Source organism: Ranitomeya variabilis, chromosome 2 (assembly GCF_051348905.1).
Source record: "Ranitomeya variabilis isolate aRanVar5 chromosome 2, aRanVar5.hap1, whole genome shotgun sequence".
Classification (NCBI taxonomy): domain Eukaryota; kingdom Metazoa; phylum Chordata; class Amphibia; order Anura; family Dendrobatidae; genus Ranitomeya; species Ranitomeya variabilis.
In genome coordinates, this window is record NC_135233.1 from 871,949,631 (window position 1) to 871,966,949 (window position 17,319).

At 45.0% G+C, this 17,319-nt stretch overlaps 1 protein-coding gene across 1 annotated transcript in view; it reads right to left on the reverse strand.

Annotated features, from left to right (window-relative positions):
* LOC143808061 (putative cation-transporting ATPase 13A4) overlaps positions 1-17,319 on the reverse strand; it is a 381,893-nt gene that overhangs the window by 186,869 nt on the left and 177,705 nt on the right. The window contains exons 9-10 of the mRNA XM_077290321.1: positions 12,469-12,600; positions 11,046-11,216 (exon numbers count right to left, since the gene is read on the reverse strand). Of these exons, the coding sequence (XP_077146436.1) occupies positions 11,046-11,216; positions 12,469-12,600 (303 nt within the window). The remainder of the gene's footprint in view (positions 1-11,045; positions 11,217-12,468; positions 12,601-17,319) is intronic.

The following is a 17,319-nucleotide window of genomic DNA, read 5'->3' on the forward strand; positions in this document are numbered from 1 at the left end:
CTCTCTCTACGCCAAATTAGAGAAGTGGGTGTTTGAGCAGTTGTCCCTACCATTCTGTGGGTACATCATTTTGGCCAAGGGTTTGGCTATGGATGCTGCCAAGGTGGAATCAGTGTTGAACTGTCAGGAGCCACATTCCCTTAAAGCGGTAAAACGCTTTATGGGGTTTATTAACTACTACCGCCAGTTCATCCCCCACTTCTCTACTCTGGCAGCTTCTTTGGTAGCCCTCACCAAGAAAGGAGCTAAGCCTAAGCAATGGACTGAGGAGGTCTCTAAGGCCTTTGCTTCCTTGAAGTACCACTTTGCTAGGGCTCCTGTGCTACATCGGCTGATGTGGATAAGTCCTTCATCCTGGAGGTGGATACCTCTTCCATCGGTGCGGGAGCTGTCCAATATCAGAAGGATGCTCATGGTTTGAAACATCCTTGTTTGTTTTTTTCTAAGCCCTTCTCACCAGTGGAGACTAATTATTCTATCAGGGATAGAGAGTTACTGGCCATGAAGTTCACCTTCTGCAGACGGCCCAATGGTGGCTGAATTCTCGCCAGGCCAGGTGGTCCTTATTCTTATCCCGATTTAATTTGACTATTCATTTTCTCTCTGTGGAGAAGAATTCACGTGCTGACACCCTATCCTGTTCTGTAGTCTCATTCGAGGAGGGGGACGAGCCATGCCTATTTGTCCCTTCGGAGAGTCTTCGAACAGTGGCTCCGGTCTCGCTCAAGCAGGTGCCTCCCTGCAAATCTTATGTACCATCTAACCTGCTGCCAGAGGTCTTCTCTTGGGCTCACACTTCCTAGTTGGGTGGGCATTTTGGCATCCTGAGAACCACTGAGCTTTTGGTGGCCGAGGATGGCGTGTGACGTGAGGGACTATGTTCAAACTTGTGTTTCTTGTGCCAGGAATCGGCCTTCAACCCATGAGCTTGCTTCATCCCTTGTCGGTGGCAGATAGGCCCTGGGAGATGGTCAGGATGGATATTATTGTGGACCTGCCCACGTCCCGTAACAACACAGTCATTTGAGTAGTCACCGACCATTTCTTCAAGATGGTACATCTGGTCCCCCTTCCACGTGTACTGTTTTTGTGAAGAATATTTTCCACCTTCACGGGATGCCTGACAAGATTGTCAGTGACCAGGGTCCCCAGTTCGCCTCTCAGTTCTGTAGAGAGCATTGTCGCCCGCTCAATATTGAGCTTAATCTCTATTCTGCATATCATCCCAAGATGAATAGGCTGGTGGAAAGGGCCAATCAGACTCTGGTCACGTACCTATGGCATTTTGTCATTGCCAGGCATGACGAATGGGCTTTCTTACTGCCTTGGTGGATTTTGCTCTAAATAACACAGTCTCCCATTCCACAGGGCAGACGCCGTTTCTCCTTAACTATGATTAACATCCGCGTGTTCTTGTGCTCTTGCCTGTCTCGTTTTCTGACCCTAGGGTGGTGGACTGGGCAGTGGAGGCTCGTGACATCTGGGACAACATGCAGGATGCCATTAGGGCATCTAAGGAGAGAATGAGGATCTGCTGACGCGCATCGTCAGCCCGCTCCAGTCATCGCCCCTGGCGATTTAGTGTGACTCTCTGCTCGTAACATCAGGCTGTGTGTAGAGTCCACTAAATTTGCTTGCCGCTATCAAGCTATGTGCACACGTAGGAAAAGTGGTGCAGAATTTTCTGCACAAAATCCTCATCTCCTGGCAGAATCCACAGCCGTGGATTTGCCACGGTTTTCATGCAGATTTTGTGCGGTATTTATGCAGAATTGATGTGGATTTTGTGCGGATTTTCTGCGGATTTTCTGCGGTTGTTGCCACTGTGGGTTTTTATCATGGAGGGGTGCAGAAGCGCTGCAGATCCGCACAAAAGAAGTGACATTCACTTCTTTGAAATCCGCAGCAATTCCGCACTGATTTTTCCGCACCATCTGCACAGCTTTTTTTTATCCCATTGAATAACATTGTACTGTACATCACAGTGTGGATCTGCAGCATTTCTGTGCGGAAAAATCTGCTGTGGATCCGCAGCAAATCCGCATCGTGTGCTCATAGCCTCAAAGGTCTTTTCAAGGTCCTGAAACAGGTGAACCCTGTAGTATATCACCTCAGCTTTCTACCACATCTGAACATCATCGACACCTTCCATGTGTCTTTGTTGAAACTCGTATATATGACCTGGTCTTCTGGGACTCCTGCAGAGAGCTTGGATACGTCCTCGGATGATTTTGAGGTCAATGCCATTGTTGTGTCCAAGGTAGTACGTGGCAAAAGAAATTATTTGGTAAACTGGAAGGGTCATGGGCCTGAGGATAGGACCTGGGAGCCTATAGAGCATATTCGTGCCCTACAGCTTATAGCGTGGTGAACGTCCCCGGGAGGATGCTAGCGGGGAGATAATGTTAGGCTCCAGGATTTTCCCGCTGCACAGAGTAAATCCCAAAACTTGTCTGTCTATCATTCGGCTTCGGCTGCTGTGGGTGCTGCTAAGCATAGACATCGGTCCAAGCTTCTTGCTCAGGCTCGTGCTGTTCACCTGGTTACTCCTGGCTCTTCAGCCAAGTATTTGGTATCCAGTGGTAGGCAATGACGAACAGACGCTCTGGAGGCTAAGTCCAGAAATCACCCTACTGAGCATGCTCGTGATGTGACAGCGTCTCATTGGTGGTTGGTCATCAGCTGCTCTGGTGATGTGGCAGCTCCGGATTGGTCCGTGAGCAAGGTCCTGTCTGACTAGACATAAGCTGAATATATAAAAGGCTTTCAGAGGCACACACGGGCACATTAGTATCATTATCCTCACATGTGTGTATGGGACATTGCACCAATGTGGACTAGAGGAGTTGGTTGAGTGCATTTGCTGATTGTGTGACCACTGTTTGCTTTTTATCTAGTTAGTGGGCTACGTTCCTTTGTGAGGTTAACAGGGGTTGAATCTAGCGCCATACCTCTTTTGTTTCTGTGTGCGATTGACACAGCTTGGTTGCAGAGCATCTGTTCTGTTTCTGTGTGTGAGTGACACAGCTCAGTTGCATTGCAGCTGTTTTGTTTCTGCGTATGAGTTCAGTCCATGTGCTATATACCCATGTATATATAAGGACAGTACCGTATACTCCGGATATTCATAAGTAACAAGAAAAAATGGAGTTCTATACGAAATATTGAATAAAAACCAATATTTTATTATAACAACATAGTAAAAAGACAATATTACAAAAAATGTAAAAGAAAAAAAGGGGAGACCCTTGTACAAGAACATCCACGTCACAGACACATAAATTTGTATATCACCATGGTGTAAGTGTCTAAAAGAGTATTTGTATTAGCACACAATGGTAGAACATAATTCTAGTTCTCATATGGACCAGTGTCCTCCATGCAAAATACGCAGGAACACCATTTGTAATGCATATTAAATAAACAGTTTCTTACCCATGGTAAAATAAAGTGACCAGTGCCTGGGACTCTGGAGACCCCCTGACGCGCGTTTCGCGTAGCTTTCTCGAAGAGGGAATGGAATAATTGCCCGCAGATTGGCGCTTTATAGTAGCACCCATAAACCGGCGTTATCAAAGTGCGCAAGCGCACCACGACCGACATAGGAAGTGAGTCACACTCCCCAGCATTCACCGGGAGGGCACGTCAAGGGGAAATCCCCTAATGACGTTATGGACATGCGCTCTCAAATAACTGAAGCCGGAGACGTAGTGATCCCTTACCCGGCGTGGGGCGCATGCTCATAAGCGCAACACTGTCTACAAAGGAGACATGCCCTGGAGGTCTGGAGTTGGAATGATGCTCAAAATCAAAGTGGAAAATGAAGTTACAGGCTCATCCAATTTCTGTGGAAATGCCTCAAGACAAGGAACTTAATCTCTGAAGTGTGTTTGTGGCCGCCACGTGCCTGTATGATCTCCCTACAATGCCTGGGCATGCTCCTGATGAGGCAGCGGATAGTCTCCTGATGGATCTCCTCCCAGACCTGGACTAAAGCACCTGCCAACTCCTGGACAGTCTGTGGTGCAACGTGACGTTGGTGGATGGTGAGAGACATGATGTCCCAGATAATAATAATCTTTATTTTTATATTGCACTAACATATTCCGCAGCGCTTTACAGTTTGCACACATTATCATTGCTGTCCCCGATGGGGCTCACAATCTAAAATCCCTATCAGTATGTCTTTGGAATGTGGGAGGAAACCGGAGTACCCGAAGGAAACCCACGCAAACACGGAGAGAACATAAAAACTCTTTGCAGATGTTGTCCTGGGTGGGATTAGAACCACTCCAGCGCTGCAAGGCTGCAGTGCTAACCACTGTGCCACCGTGCTGCCCTTGTGTTCAATCGGATTCAGGTCTGGGGAACGGGCAGGCCAGTCCATAGCTTCAATGCCTTCATCGTGCAGGAACTGCTGACACACTCCAGCCACATGAGGTCTGGCATTGTCTTGCATTAGGAGGAACCCAGGGCCAACCGCAAAAGCATATGGACTCACAAGGGATCTCATCTCGGTACCCAATGGCAGTCAGACTACCTCTGGCGAGCACATGGAGGGATGTGTGGCCCTCCAAAGAAATGCCACCCACACCATTACTGACCCACTGCCAAACCGGTCATGCTGAAAGATATTACAGGCAGCAGATCACTCTCCACGGCATCTCCCGTTGTGAACTCTGTTTTCGGGCTCCCTCTTGTGGTCACACGTGGTATTGTGTGAGTTTTGTTTTTGGGCTCCCCCTGGTGGCTTTGTTTGTTATCCTGCGGATCTGTGGCTGAATCAGCTGCCTCGTTATGCACTAGGGAGTTTCCTATTTAGCTCTGCTTCACCTCCACTTGTTGCCGGCTGTCGATGTATTCAGTGCTATTCTGATCTCCCCTGATTATCTTCGTTTTCGGTCTCTTCTGGAGAAGCTAAGTTTCTGTTTGATTATTTTTTGCTCATCAGTCTGCAATATGATTTCAGTGTATTATGAGTTTAGTCCAGCTTGCTAATATGTGAGTTCTTGCGGCTGGTAAGCTCTGGGGTACGGAGTTGCTTCCCCCGCACCGTTAGTTGGTGCGGGGGCTCGAGCAATCTCTGCGTGGATATTTTGCTTATGGTTTTCTATTGACCGCACAGCTCCCTTCCTATTTTCTGCTATCTAGTGTTAGCGGGCCTTATTTGCTAAATCTATTTCATCTCTGCGTTTGTGCTTTCCCCTTAACTCACCATTAATATTTGTGGGGGGCTTTTCTATATCTTTGGGGTCATTTCTCTGAGGCAAGTAAGGACTTTACTTTCCCTCTAGGAATAGGTATTTTCTCAGGCCGTGAAGAGACGTCTAGGATTTTCAGGTAACGTTCCACGGCTGCCTATAGTTGTTTGCGGATAGGATCAGGTTGCGGTCAATCCAGATACAACTTCCCAGAGCTGATCGTCGGTTTAGTTACTTAGCTAGTCAAACTTGCGATCCTTGCCACTAGGATCATAACAGTACAGCCGGCCCATAAAGTGTTAATTGCATGGCAGAAGCAGGAGAAGAGAAGCCTGGAGGATTTTTTTTTTTTTTGCTGCCGTGTGTCTAGCTGCTGTGTGTCTAGCTTCTCTCCTCCTCTTAATCTTGGTGTGGCTCTGAGTTCAGCTGCTGACATGGATATCCAGAGTTTGGCCTCCAGTGTAGATCATCTTGCTGCAAGGGTACAAAGTATTCAGGATTTTGTTGTTCACAGTCCTATGTCAGAGCCTAGAATACCTATTCCGGAGTTGTTTTCTGGAGATAGATCTAGGTTCCTGAATTTTAAGAACAATTGTAAATTGTTTCTTTCTTTGAAACCTCGTTCCTCTGGTGATTCCGTTCAGCAAGTTAAAATTATTATTTCTTTCTTGCGCGGCGACCCTCAAGATTGGGCCTTCGCATTGGCGCCAGGGGATCCTGCATTGCTCAGTGTGGATGCGTTTTTTCTGGCCCTTGGATTGCTCTATGAGGAACCTAATCTTGAGAACCAGGCTGAAAAAGCTTTGTTGGCCCTCTCTCAGGGGCAAGATGAAGCAGAGGTGTATTGCCAGAAATTTCGGAAATGGTCGGTGCTCACTCAGTGGAATGAGTGTGCCCTGGCTGCAAATTTCAGAAAGGGTCTTTCTGAAGCCATTAAGAATGTCATGGTGGGGTTCCCTACGCCTGCAGGTCTGAATGAGTCAATGACTCTGGCCATTCAGATTGATCGGCGTTTGCGGGAGCGCAAACCTGCGCACCATTTGGCGGTGTCTTCTGAACAGACACCTGAGTCTATGCAATGTGATAGAATTCTGACCAGAAGTGAACGGCAAAATTATAGACGGCAAAATGGGTTGTGCTTTTATTGTGGTGACTCAGCTCATGTTATCTCAGCATGCTCTAAGCGCACAAAAAAGATTGATAAATCTGTCACCATCGGTACTTTACAGCCTAAGTTCATTTTGTCTGTTACCCTGATTTGTTCCCTGTCATCTTACCCGGTTATGGCTTTTGTAGATTCAGGTGCTGCCCTGAGCCTGATGGATTTGTCATTTTCCCGGCACTGTGGTTTTGTTTTGGAGCCTTTAAAATTCCCTATTCCACTAAGGGGTATTGATGCTACACCATTGGCTATGAATAAACCTCAGTACTGGACGCAAGTGACCATGTGCATGACTCCTGTTCATCAGCAGGTGATTCGCTTTCTTGTTCTGCATAATTTGCATGATGTTGACATGTTGGGTCTGCCATGGTTGCAGACTCATAATCCAGTCCTGGATTGGAAAGCAAAGTCTGTGTCAAGTTGGGGTTGCCAGGGAATTCATGGTGACGCTCCTGTGGTGTCAATTGCTTCATCCACTCCTTCTGAAGTCCCTGCGTTTTTGTCGGACTACCAGGATGTATTTAATGAGCCCAAACTCAGTTCTCTACCTCCTCATAGGGATTGTGATTGTGCTATATATTTGATTCCTGGTAGTAAGTTTCCTAAGGGACGACTTTTCAATTTGTCAGTGCCGGAGCATGCTGCTATGCGGAGTTATATAAAGGAGTCTTTGGAGAAAGGACTTATTCGCCCCTCCTCCTCCCCTCTGGGTGCGGGATTCTTTTTGTGGCTAAGAAGGATGGTTCCCTGAGACCTTGTATTGACTATCGCCTTCTAAATAAAATCACGGTCAAATTTCAGTATCCTTTGCCATTGTTATCTGATCTGTTTGCTCGCATTAGGGGGTCTAGTTGGTTCACCAAGATAGATCTTCGTGGTGCGTATAACCTTGTGCGTATTAAGCAGGGTAATGAATGGAAAACTGCATTTAACACGCCCGAAGGCCATTTCGAGTATGTGGTGATGCCTTTTGGACTTTCTAAAGCTCCTTCTGTCTTTCAGTCCTTCATGCACGACATCTTCCGCGAGTATCTGGATAAATTTATGATTGTGTATCTGGATGATATTCTGTTTTTTTCTGATGATTGGGAGTCCCATGTTAAGCAGGTCAGGATGGTGTTTCAGGTCCTGCGTGCCAATGCTTTATTTGTGAAGTGCTCAAAATGTCTTTTTGGAGTCCAGAAGGTTTCTTTTTTGGGTTTCATTTTTTCCCCTTCTACTATTGAGATGGACCCAGTCAAGGTTCAGGCTATTCATGACTGGACTCAGCCTACATCTGTTAAGAGTCTTCAGAAGTTCTTGGGTTTTGCTAATTTTTACCGTCGCTTCATCGCTAATTTTTCTGGTGTTGTTAAGCCTTTGACGGATTTGGCCAAGAAGGGTTCTGATGTTACTAATTGGTCTCCTGCGGCTGTGGAGGCCTTTCGGGAGCTGAAGCGCCGGTTTTCCTCGGCTCCGGTCTTATGTCAGCCAGATGTCTCTCTTCCTTTCCAGGTCAAGGTTGATGCTTCTGAGATTGGAGCGGGGGCTGTTTTGTCGCAGAGAAGCTCTGATGGCTCTGTGATGAAGCCATGTGCTTTCTTTTCAAGAAAGTTTTCGCCTGCCGAGCGGAATTATGATGTCGGTAATCGGGAGTTGTTGGCTATGAAGTGGGCATTTGAGGAGTGGCGACATTGGCTCGAGGGAGCTAAGCATCGTGTGGTAGTCTTGACTGATCACAAAAATCTGATTTATCTCGAGTCGGCCAAGCGGCTGAATCCTAGACAGGCTCGTTGGTCGTTGTTTTTCTCTCGTTTTGATTTCGTGGTCTCGTACCTGCCTGGTTCGAAGAATGTGAAGGCTGATGCTCTTTCTAGGAGTTTTGTGCCTGACTCTCCTGGAGATTCTGAGCCGGCTGGTATCCTCAGAGAAGGGGTGATTTTGTCTGCCATCTCCCCAGATTTGCGACGAGTGCTGCAGGAGTTTCAGGCGGATAGACCTGACCGTTGTCCACCGGAGAGACTGTTTGTCCCAGATAGATGGACCAACAGAGTTATTTCCGAGGTTCATTCTTCGGTGTTGGCAGGCCATCCTGGAATATTTGGTACCAGAGATTTGGTGGCCAGGTCCTTTTGGTGGCCTTCCTTGTCGCGGGATGTGCGTTCCTTTGTGCAGTCTTGTGGAATTTGTGCTCGGGCTAAGCCTTGCTGTTCTCGTGCCAGTGGTTTGCTGTTACCTTTGCCTGTCCCGAAGAGGCCTTGGATGCACATTTCCATGGATTTTATTTCAGATCTCCCTGTCTCTCAGAGAATATCTGTCATCTGGGTGGTGTGTGATCGTTTTTCTAAGATGGTCCATTTGGTGCCCTTGCCTAAGTTGCCTTCCTCCTCCGAGTTGGTTCTGCTGTTTTTTCAAAATGTGGTTCGTTTGCACAGGATCCCTGATAATATTGTTTCCGACAGAGGATCCCAGTTTGTGTCTAGATTTTGGCGGACCTTTTGTGCTAAGATGGGCATTGATTTGTCTTTTTCGTCGGCCTTCCATCCTCAGACGAATGGCCAGACCGAGCGAACTAATCAGACCTTGGAAACCTATTTAAGATGTTTTGTTTCTGCTGATCAGGACGACTGGGTGGCTTTTTTGCCATTGGCCGAATTTGCCCTTAATAATCGGGCTAGTTCTGCTACTTTGGTTTCACCTTTTTTTTGTAATTCGGGGTTTCATCCTCGTTTTTCCTCGGGTGAGGTGGAGCCTTCTGACTGTCCTGGAGTGGATCTTGTGGTGGATAGGTTGCATCAGATTTGGGATCATGTGGTGGACAATTTGAAGCTGTCACAAGAGAAGGCTCAGCGCTTTGCCAACCGCCGTCGCTGTGTGGGTCCCCGACTTCGCGTTGGGGACTTGGTGTGGTTGTCTTCTCGCTTTGTTCCTATGAAGGTCTCCTCTCCCAAGTTCAAGCCTTGGTTTATCGGTCCTTATAAGATTTTGGAAGTCCTTAACCCTGTGTCATTTCGTTTGGACCTCCCAGCATCGTTTGCTATTCATAATGTGTTCCATCGGTCGTTGTTGTGGAAGTATGTGGTGCCTGTGGTTCCTTCGGTTGAGCCTCCTGCCCCTGTGCTGGTTGAGGGAGAATTGGAATACGTGGTGGAGAAGATCTTGGATTCTCGTATTTCTAGACGGAGGCTTCAGTATTTGGTTAAGTGGAAGGGCTATGGTCAGGAGCATAATTCCTGGGTTGTCGCCTCTGATGTTCATGCGGTTGATTTGGTTCGTGCCTTCCATGTGGTTCACCCTGATCGCCCTGGGGGTTTTTGATGAGGGTTCAGTGACCCCTCCTCAAGGGGGGGGTACTGTTGTGAACTCTGCTTTCGGGCTCCCTCTTGTGGTCACACGTGGTATTGTGTGAGTTTTGTTTTTGGGCTCCCCCTGGTGGCTTTGTTTGTTATCCTGCGGATCTGTGGCTGAATCAGCTGCCTCGTTATGCACTAGGGAGTTTCCTATTTAGCTCTGCTTCACCTCCACTTGTTGCTGGCTGTCGATGTATTCAGTGCTATTCTGATCTCCCCTGATTATCTTCGTTTTCGGTCTCTTCTGGAGAAGCTAAGTTTCTGTTTGATTATTTTTTGCTCATCAGTCTGCAATATGATTTCAGTGTATTATGAGTTTAGTCCAGCTTGCTAATATGTGAGTTCTTGCGGCTGGTAAGCTCTGGGGTACGGAGTTGCTTCCCCCGCACCGTTAGTTGGTGCGGGGGCTTGAGCAATCTCTGTGTGGATATTTTGCTTATGGTTTTCTATTGACCGCACAGCTCCCTTCCTATTTTCTACTATTTTAAAATGCGCGCGTGTCCAGCCTCCCGTGACGTCACGGCTTGTGATTGGTCGCGTCACCCATGTGACCGCGACGCGACCAATCACAAAGCCGGAACGTAATTTTAAAATCCTGAAGGACCTGAAATTACGTCACGGCTTGCTGTGATTGGTTGCGTCGCGGCCACATGGGCGATGCGACCAATCACAAGCCGTGACGTCACGGGAGGCTGGACACGCGCGCATTTTAAAATGCGCGCGTCTCCTGCCTCCCGTGACGTCACGGCTTGTGATTGGTCGCGTCGCCCATGTGACCGCGACGCGACCAATCACAAAGCCGGAACGTAATTTTAAAATACTGAATGCCTAGAAGGACCTGAAAATTACGTCACGGCTTGCTGTGATTGGTCGCGTCGCGGCTACATGGGCGGCACGCGACCAATCAGAAGCCGTGGCGTCACGGAAGGAAAAGCGCGCATTTTAAGCAAAGAACGCTGCCGGTTCCCTCGGTGAGGTCCAGGCTGCGTCGGAGAGGTGAGTATAGCAATATTTTTTATTTTAATTCTTTATTTTACACATTAATATGGTTCCCAGGGCCTGAAGGAGAGTTTCCTCTCCTTCAGACCCTGGGAACCATCAGGGATACCGTCCGATACTTGAGTCCCATTGACTTGTATTGGTATCGGGTATCGGTATCGGATTAGATCCGATACTTTGCCGGTATCGGCCGATACTTTCCGATACCGATACTTTCAAGTATCGGACGGTATCGCTCAACACTAGTTATAACACCACCCTATTAATATATCACAGTGATTGTTAAAAATTCAAAACCTCTGTCTGCAGCTGTAAAACTGTATACATACAGTATTTGATAACCAAAATACCAACCAGTCTGTAGGACGACAGCTTTTACAAGATCTTGACTGTTTCTTTTGGTCTGAATGACCTCAGTTCCACAAAAAAGAACATGTTTTTTGTAGTCATCACCACTGTGTGCCATCCAAGGAATGGAATTGTTAATATTTGGGAGTGGTGTCTTCATCACAGGGATACTTTCACCTTGAAATTACATGTAAAGGTATATTTTTAAGTTATCTGTAAATTAATTTTCTGGCTCTTGTGTATGGAGAGCGAACAGTTTCACATACTTGCAGATTAGAGACAAACAAAGTAAATAAAAGTAAATCAACGCAAAACACATTTATACCTTTCATTTCAACAAATATCATTCGATCATATGTAAAAAATGAAGCTAAAGTGGCGTAACTAAAAACTGAACTGTAACTGAAATTGAGTTTTTTTGCTCCTCTCAAATTTCTTTTATTGAAGTAATAACAGTGGGTCACAAGTGTAAAATGTAATGTGCGCAAAAACATCATAAGCAATAAACACTCAAAGCTCAACTGTCCGGCAATTTACCCTTACAAAGACTTAAAGGGAACCTGTCACCACGTTTTTGGAAGATGGGATAAAAATAGCGTTAAATAGGGGCAGAGGTGGGCGTTACATTAGTGTGTGTGTTATGCGTTTATTACCCACCTAAGTTGCCGAAATAACTTTGCAAAGTCTCCGTTTTCGCCTGTCAATCAGGCTGGTCAGGTCACATGGGCGTGGTGTCTTCACCCAGATTTGGCGTAGTTTTCCGTTGGTGGCGTAGTGGTGTGCGCATGCCCAAAGTCCGGAATCCTCTTCCAGGGGATTTAAAATAGCGCGGTGTTCGTTATTGCATTGGTGATCGGTGGGCGCGGCCATCTTCCTTTGGCCGCGCGTGCGCAGAAGCGGCGCTCTGCTGGCCGCGGCTTCAGGAAAATGGCCGCGGGATGCCGCGCGTGCGCAGATGGATATCGCGGCGGCCATTTTCCTGAAGCCGCGGCCAGCAGAGCGCCGCTTCTGCGCACGCGCGGCCAAAGGAAGATGGCCGCGCCCACCGATCACCAATGCAATAACGAACACCGCGCTATTTTAAATCCCCTGGAAGAGGATTCCGGACTTTGGGCATGCGCACACCACTACGCCACCAACGGAAAACTACGCCAAATCTGGGGGAAGACAACGCCCATGCGACCTGACCAGCCTGATTGACAGGCGAAAACGGAGACTTTGCAAAGTTATTTCGGCAACTTAGGTGGGTAATAAACGCATAACACACACACTAATGTAACGCCCACCTCTGCCCCTATTTAACGCTATTTTTATCCCATCTTCCAAAAACGTGGTGACAGGTTCCCTTTAATGGAATTACAGGATAAAGGCTCAACTATCAAAATTCTGAAAATTTCAAAGAATGGAAAAAATAATGAAATATCCATACCAGTTAACATCGCTTCATTGACTGTACACCCTCCACTGATTAAAATGGCATCACATGGCAAGAAAAGCTTTTTTCCTTCCAAAACAATGACATCACCTGGAACCAAGGACTGAGATTGTACTTCTATAAGTTCTGGTAAAAATAAACAAAACAATAATTACATTAAAAAATATTTCTATGAAAAGATAGGTCAAACAATGTTTAAAAGTTTTTTCCATGGTTTTATCAATTGTATAAGAGCAAAATAATATAACATAATATAACTAGTGTTGAGCATTCCGATACTGCAAGTATCGGGTATCGGCCGATATTTGCTGTATCGGAATTCCGATACCGAGTTCCGATATTTTTGCGATATCGGAAATCGGAATCGGAAGTGTGCGGTGCGTATGGTTCCCAGGGTCTGGAGGAGAGGAGACTCTCCTTCAGGCCCTGGGATCCATATTCATGTAAAAAATAAATAATAAAAATAAAAAATATTGATATACTCACCCCTCCGGCGGACCCTGGACCTTAGCGATGTAACCGGCAGCCTCCGTTCCTAAGAATGAGTGAGTGTAGGGCCTGCGATGACGTCGTGGCTTGTGATTGGTCGCGTGAGCGGTCACATGAGCGGTCACGCGACCAATCACAAGCCGCGACGTCATCGAAGGTCCTTCACTCTGCATTCTTAGGGAATGGAGGCAGACGCTTGGACCGGTGAGAGCCGGGGCCGTCAGAGGGGTGAGTATATCAATATTTTTTATTTTTATTCTTTATTTTATACATGAATATGGATCCCAGGGCCTGAAGGAGAGTTTCCTCTCCTTCAGACCCTGGGAACCATTCCGATATTTTGTGTCCCATTGATATGCATTGGTATTGGTATACTTTTTGGGTATCGGCCGATCCAATCCAATACCGATACCTTTGCATATCGGAAGGTATCGCTCAACACTAAATATAACCATAATTCAGTTTTCCTATTTGAACCTTTTCCCATGCCACAGCATGGTTACCACTGATACTGCAGTCTGTTTTATGCCATGTATATTGAGAAGGAAGTCGTTGTGAATCAACTCAGTTGAATGTCCTGAAATTCGCAGGGCACAGCAAATTTGAACAATTTGCAATTTGATTCACATGAAAATCAGCCAGGTGCCATTTCACACATTGGGGATGATTGCATTATCCAGATAATCAAAATTCATAAAGACCGACGTAAGCCTCTTCAACAATCAGGAATGTCAGACATCTCTGAGTGTGACTCGCCACAAATCCTACTCCAGAACTACTGAAGTAAGATTTGTGGCATAGCAAACGCTGCCTCTCAACATAAATTTGTTAAGCAGCGGTGACACGGCCCTGTCCCGCATCAGCTCTACACATTTTGATGGACTTGGCTAGGAGTTACTGTCATGAAAATGACAAAAGTGGCAAAATTTTAGCACAGCTTTTGGCCTTCTCCTAAATTTTACAACTGTGATGTAGCAGGCCCATTGTGTGCACTTACACTAAAAGATGAGCTATCAGTAGCCATTTTTTTGCCTTTTACAAGGTAGGGATATAAGTTCAGAAAAGCCTAAATGAAAGCATGCTGTAATGCTAGAATATGTAGAAATTGTGAATATGAGTCTCTGGAATTTATTGCTACACTATCCTCTTTGGCATGGGGATTACATTTGCTTATCAAAAACTCTAAAAACAAATTATTACACTAAATCTAGACATTACCGCGTGCAAGTCTGTTTTGACACAGCTGTTTAAATTTGCCAATTTTAGACCTGTAGACACCAGACACATCTTTACTATGGGTGTGCTGTTGTTGTATTTGCCTTTTTGGCTGTCATGTGTACATGAGCATTTCTGACTGATTGGATATTTTGGCTGGGTTTTCAAACTTTTTTGTAAAATTTATAATTGTGTCCAATGGTACATGAAAAATAGGTCCTGGCAATGGACATGGCAGTGTAAGAGGGAATTAAAACATACTACAGCTAAAAATATCAGAGCAGCAACAACACCAAGACCAACAGCAGCAACAGTGGCAGTGCTGGCATCAGCAAAATTTGTACAAAGGTAAAAATGCCCTCCTTTGCCTCTGGAATGAACATAATACATATTAGTCACAACAGGATGATGTTACCTCTAACAGCAACACTGTTAGTTTGAGTCAGTGTTCTGTACAGTACACCTCCTCCACCTCAAGAACACTTGATCTTTTTCAAGAATTGATTTGAACCCTATTCATTCATCCCATTAATGTCACAAGAAAATATTATTCCTGATGATTTGAAAGAGATGGAGGACACAATTCTAATGCTAAGCCGTGTTGATGGCTTTGTAAGCTTTGGTGGTAGGGGCGTTGTAAGTGATTTGAGCACTCATAGCCAGGCCAAATTTCCACTGGGTATTTTCCACTTAGAAACAACTGTTGCCCAGTCATGGATAATGCTGCTGATAACTGGGAAGCAAAATGGGGTGAAAAGCCAATGTCTAGCACACAGATCCTCTAGGAGGAAATCCGCTTTTTCTGCTATCAGCGTGGGAGTAAAGGATGTTGCGACTGATGATGGTGTAGGAGGGTAAATAGTGCCTGACAGCTCTATTGGTGGTTGTGGTGATGGCAATTTCTATGTGCTGGCATCTCAGGTGTGTAAATTATTTTCTTCATTGCCGGAGGACTAACCTTTTACAGTGTGTAGGCTGTGGTGTAGTAAAATATACCTCCTAAATCCTGATACACATCGACTAGGAATTACATCTCTCCATCAAAAGATGAAATGTCATTACCTACTTAAATAGGGAAATCAAAATGACCACCGAAATAAGTAAAGCTCAAGCTCTCCTCCTTATTCACCTCGTGGTCATCTCCATCATCATGATCATCCTCACTTACTGCTCTCGAAACTCTTTCTCCTCTCTATCCATTACATTGTCAGTTTTCTGTGCCCAAGAAAAATCCATTCTACTGTCTGTTTGGATAGAAACTGAACTCGAACATGTCCAAGTACTCCACAATAGATGCTTAATCACCTGGATTTTACTATCCTTTGCGAATAATTGCACACAATTATTTATTGAATAATTGGAATTGACATTGTCTCAAGTTGCACCATTGACAGCAGCAGTTAAAGCCTTGGAGTTTACATGTATTTTATGACCCTTCCGTTTTATTCAATGTTTTGCAAAGATGCATGACTGTGTTTTTGGTGGTTAGATGACTCTTATACATTGCCTCCACATTGTCCGCAATAAATATTCACCCATTCCAACCAGCAATAGTGAAAAAACAATTTATACAAATAATACAATAAAACAAATAATATTATGCAAAGTACAAATTGGAGCATATGTTTCTAGGGTTGAGCAAAACGGGTCGTTCATTTTCATAAGTCGCCGACTTTTGGCAAAGTCGGCGTCTCATGAAACCCGACCCGATCCCTGTGCGGGGTCGGCCATGCGGTACGCGATCTTGGCGCTAAAGTCGCGTTTCGTATGACACGTTTAGCGCCATTTTTTCAGCCAATGAATGAGCGTGGGCAGAGTGATGACATAGGTCTTAGGGGAGTGAACGCCTATCGTCATGTTATCGCTTGTGCGCAGTAGGGATTTGGAATGTGCAATACGAAGTTTTCTGTGCTGGGACGGAGAGGAGAGAGAGAGAGAGAGAGAGAGAGAGAGAGAGAGAGAGAGAGAAAAAAAAAAATTTCCTCATTGGGTTTCGTGTTTCGGCCGAAACCCAACTTTTCACGGTGGTCGGCCGATTTCACTCGACTCGACTTTTAAGACAGTCGGGTTTCACAAAACCCGACTCGACCCTAAAAAACTAAAGGTCGCTCAACCCTATATGTTTTTTTGAGATCTGCCATTGTGAATTGGTAAGGTCCATAAGTCACTGAAGTTTTTAAAGAGGATACAAAATTCTTTGTTTTCCATTACTCTATTTTGGTATTTTTCAGTCATTTCACATTTTTACTAAAATTAATATTTTAGCTTCAAAATCTGATGTGAATTCCTGGGGTAGAATCCTACAAAGATTGGGTCCCTGTACAGGCATAGGTACAAATTGCAAAAATTGTTATGAAAAAATTGTTGGGCTTCAATGACTCACATTTCCTTTAGGCTTCTGGCTCTCTGCTTCACCATTATATTTTGTGTGTATGAATTTTTGGGGGCAATCTATACTGGGATGACTTGCACTGGTAGCACCTGAGCAAAATTTATTTATAAAAATGTATTTTAGTTCCAGCGTTTTCCTTATTTTTAGTGAAATACCTACTTTGTAAGAGGCACCAACTGTGATAAATTTGCACAGTAAGACCCTGCATAGGATTAGTCAATTTGAGCAGGGAGGGAACAAAAACAAAATTGTTATGAATCAAAATTCTTTGTATTGATGCAATTTCCTCTAGCAACATTTTCAATTTTTATATGAATAATGTTTTGTTTTTTAGTTCAGGTAAAGTTTCGGATGAACGTGAACCTCCATAGGTTTGAGCCAGTTTTAAAGGATTTCATAGTATTTTTCCACTAATACTTCCTGTTTTCACCATGAAACAAACACCACTTAGCTTAAACACATGGATCTGGCTTATTGCTGTTGGATATAAAAAATATGTATTTTTATTTATTCTTGAGAAGGCATCACTTCTTCAAGTATTTCAGGTTCAAAAGAATTCAATATACAGTGTGGGCCATTTATATGGATACAGCTAAATAAAATGTGAATGGTTGGTGATATCAGCTTCCTGTTTGTGGTACATTAGTATATGGGATGGGAAAAACTTTTCAAGATGGGTGGTGACCATGGCGGCCATTTTGAAGTCAGCCATTTTGGATTCAACTTTAATTTTTCAATGGGAAGAGGGT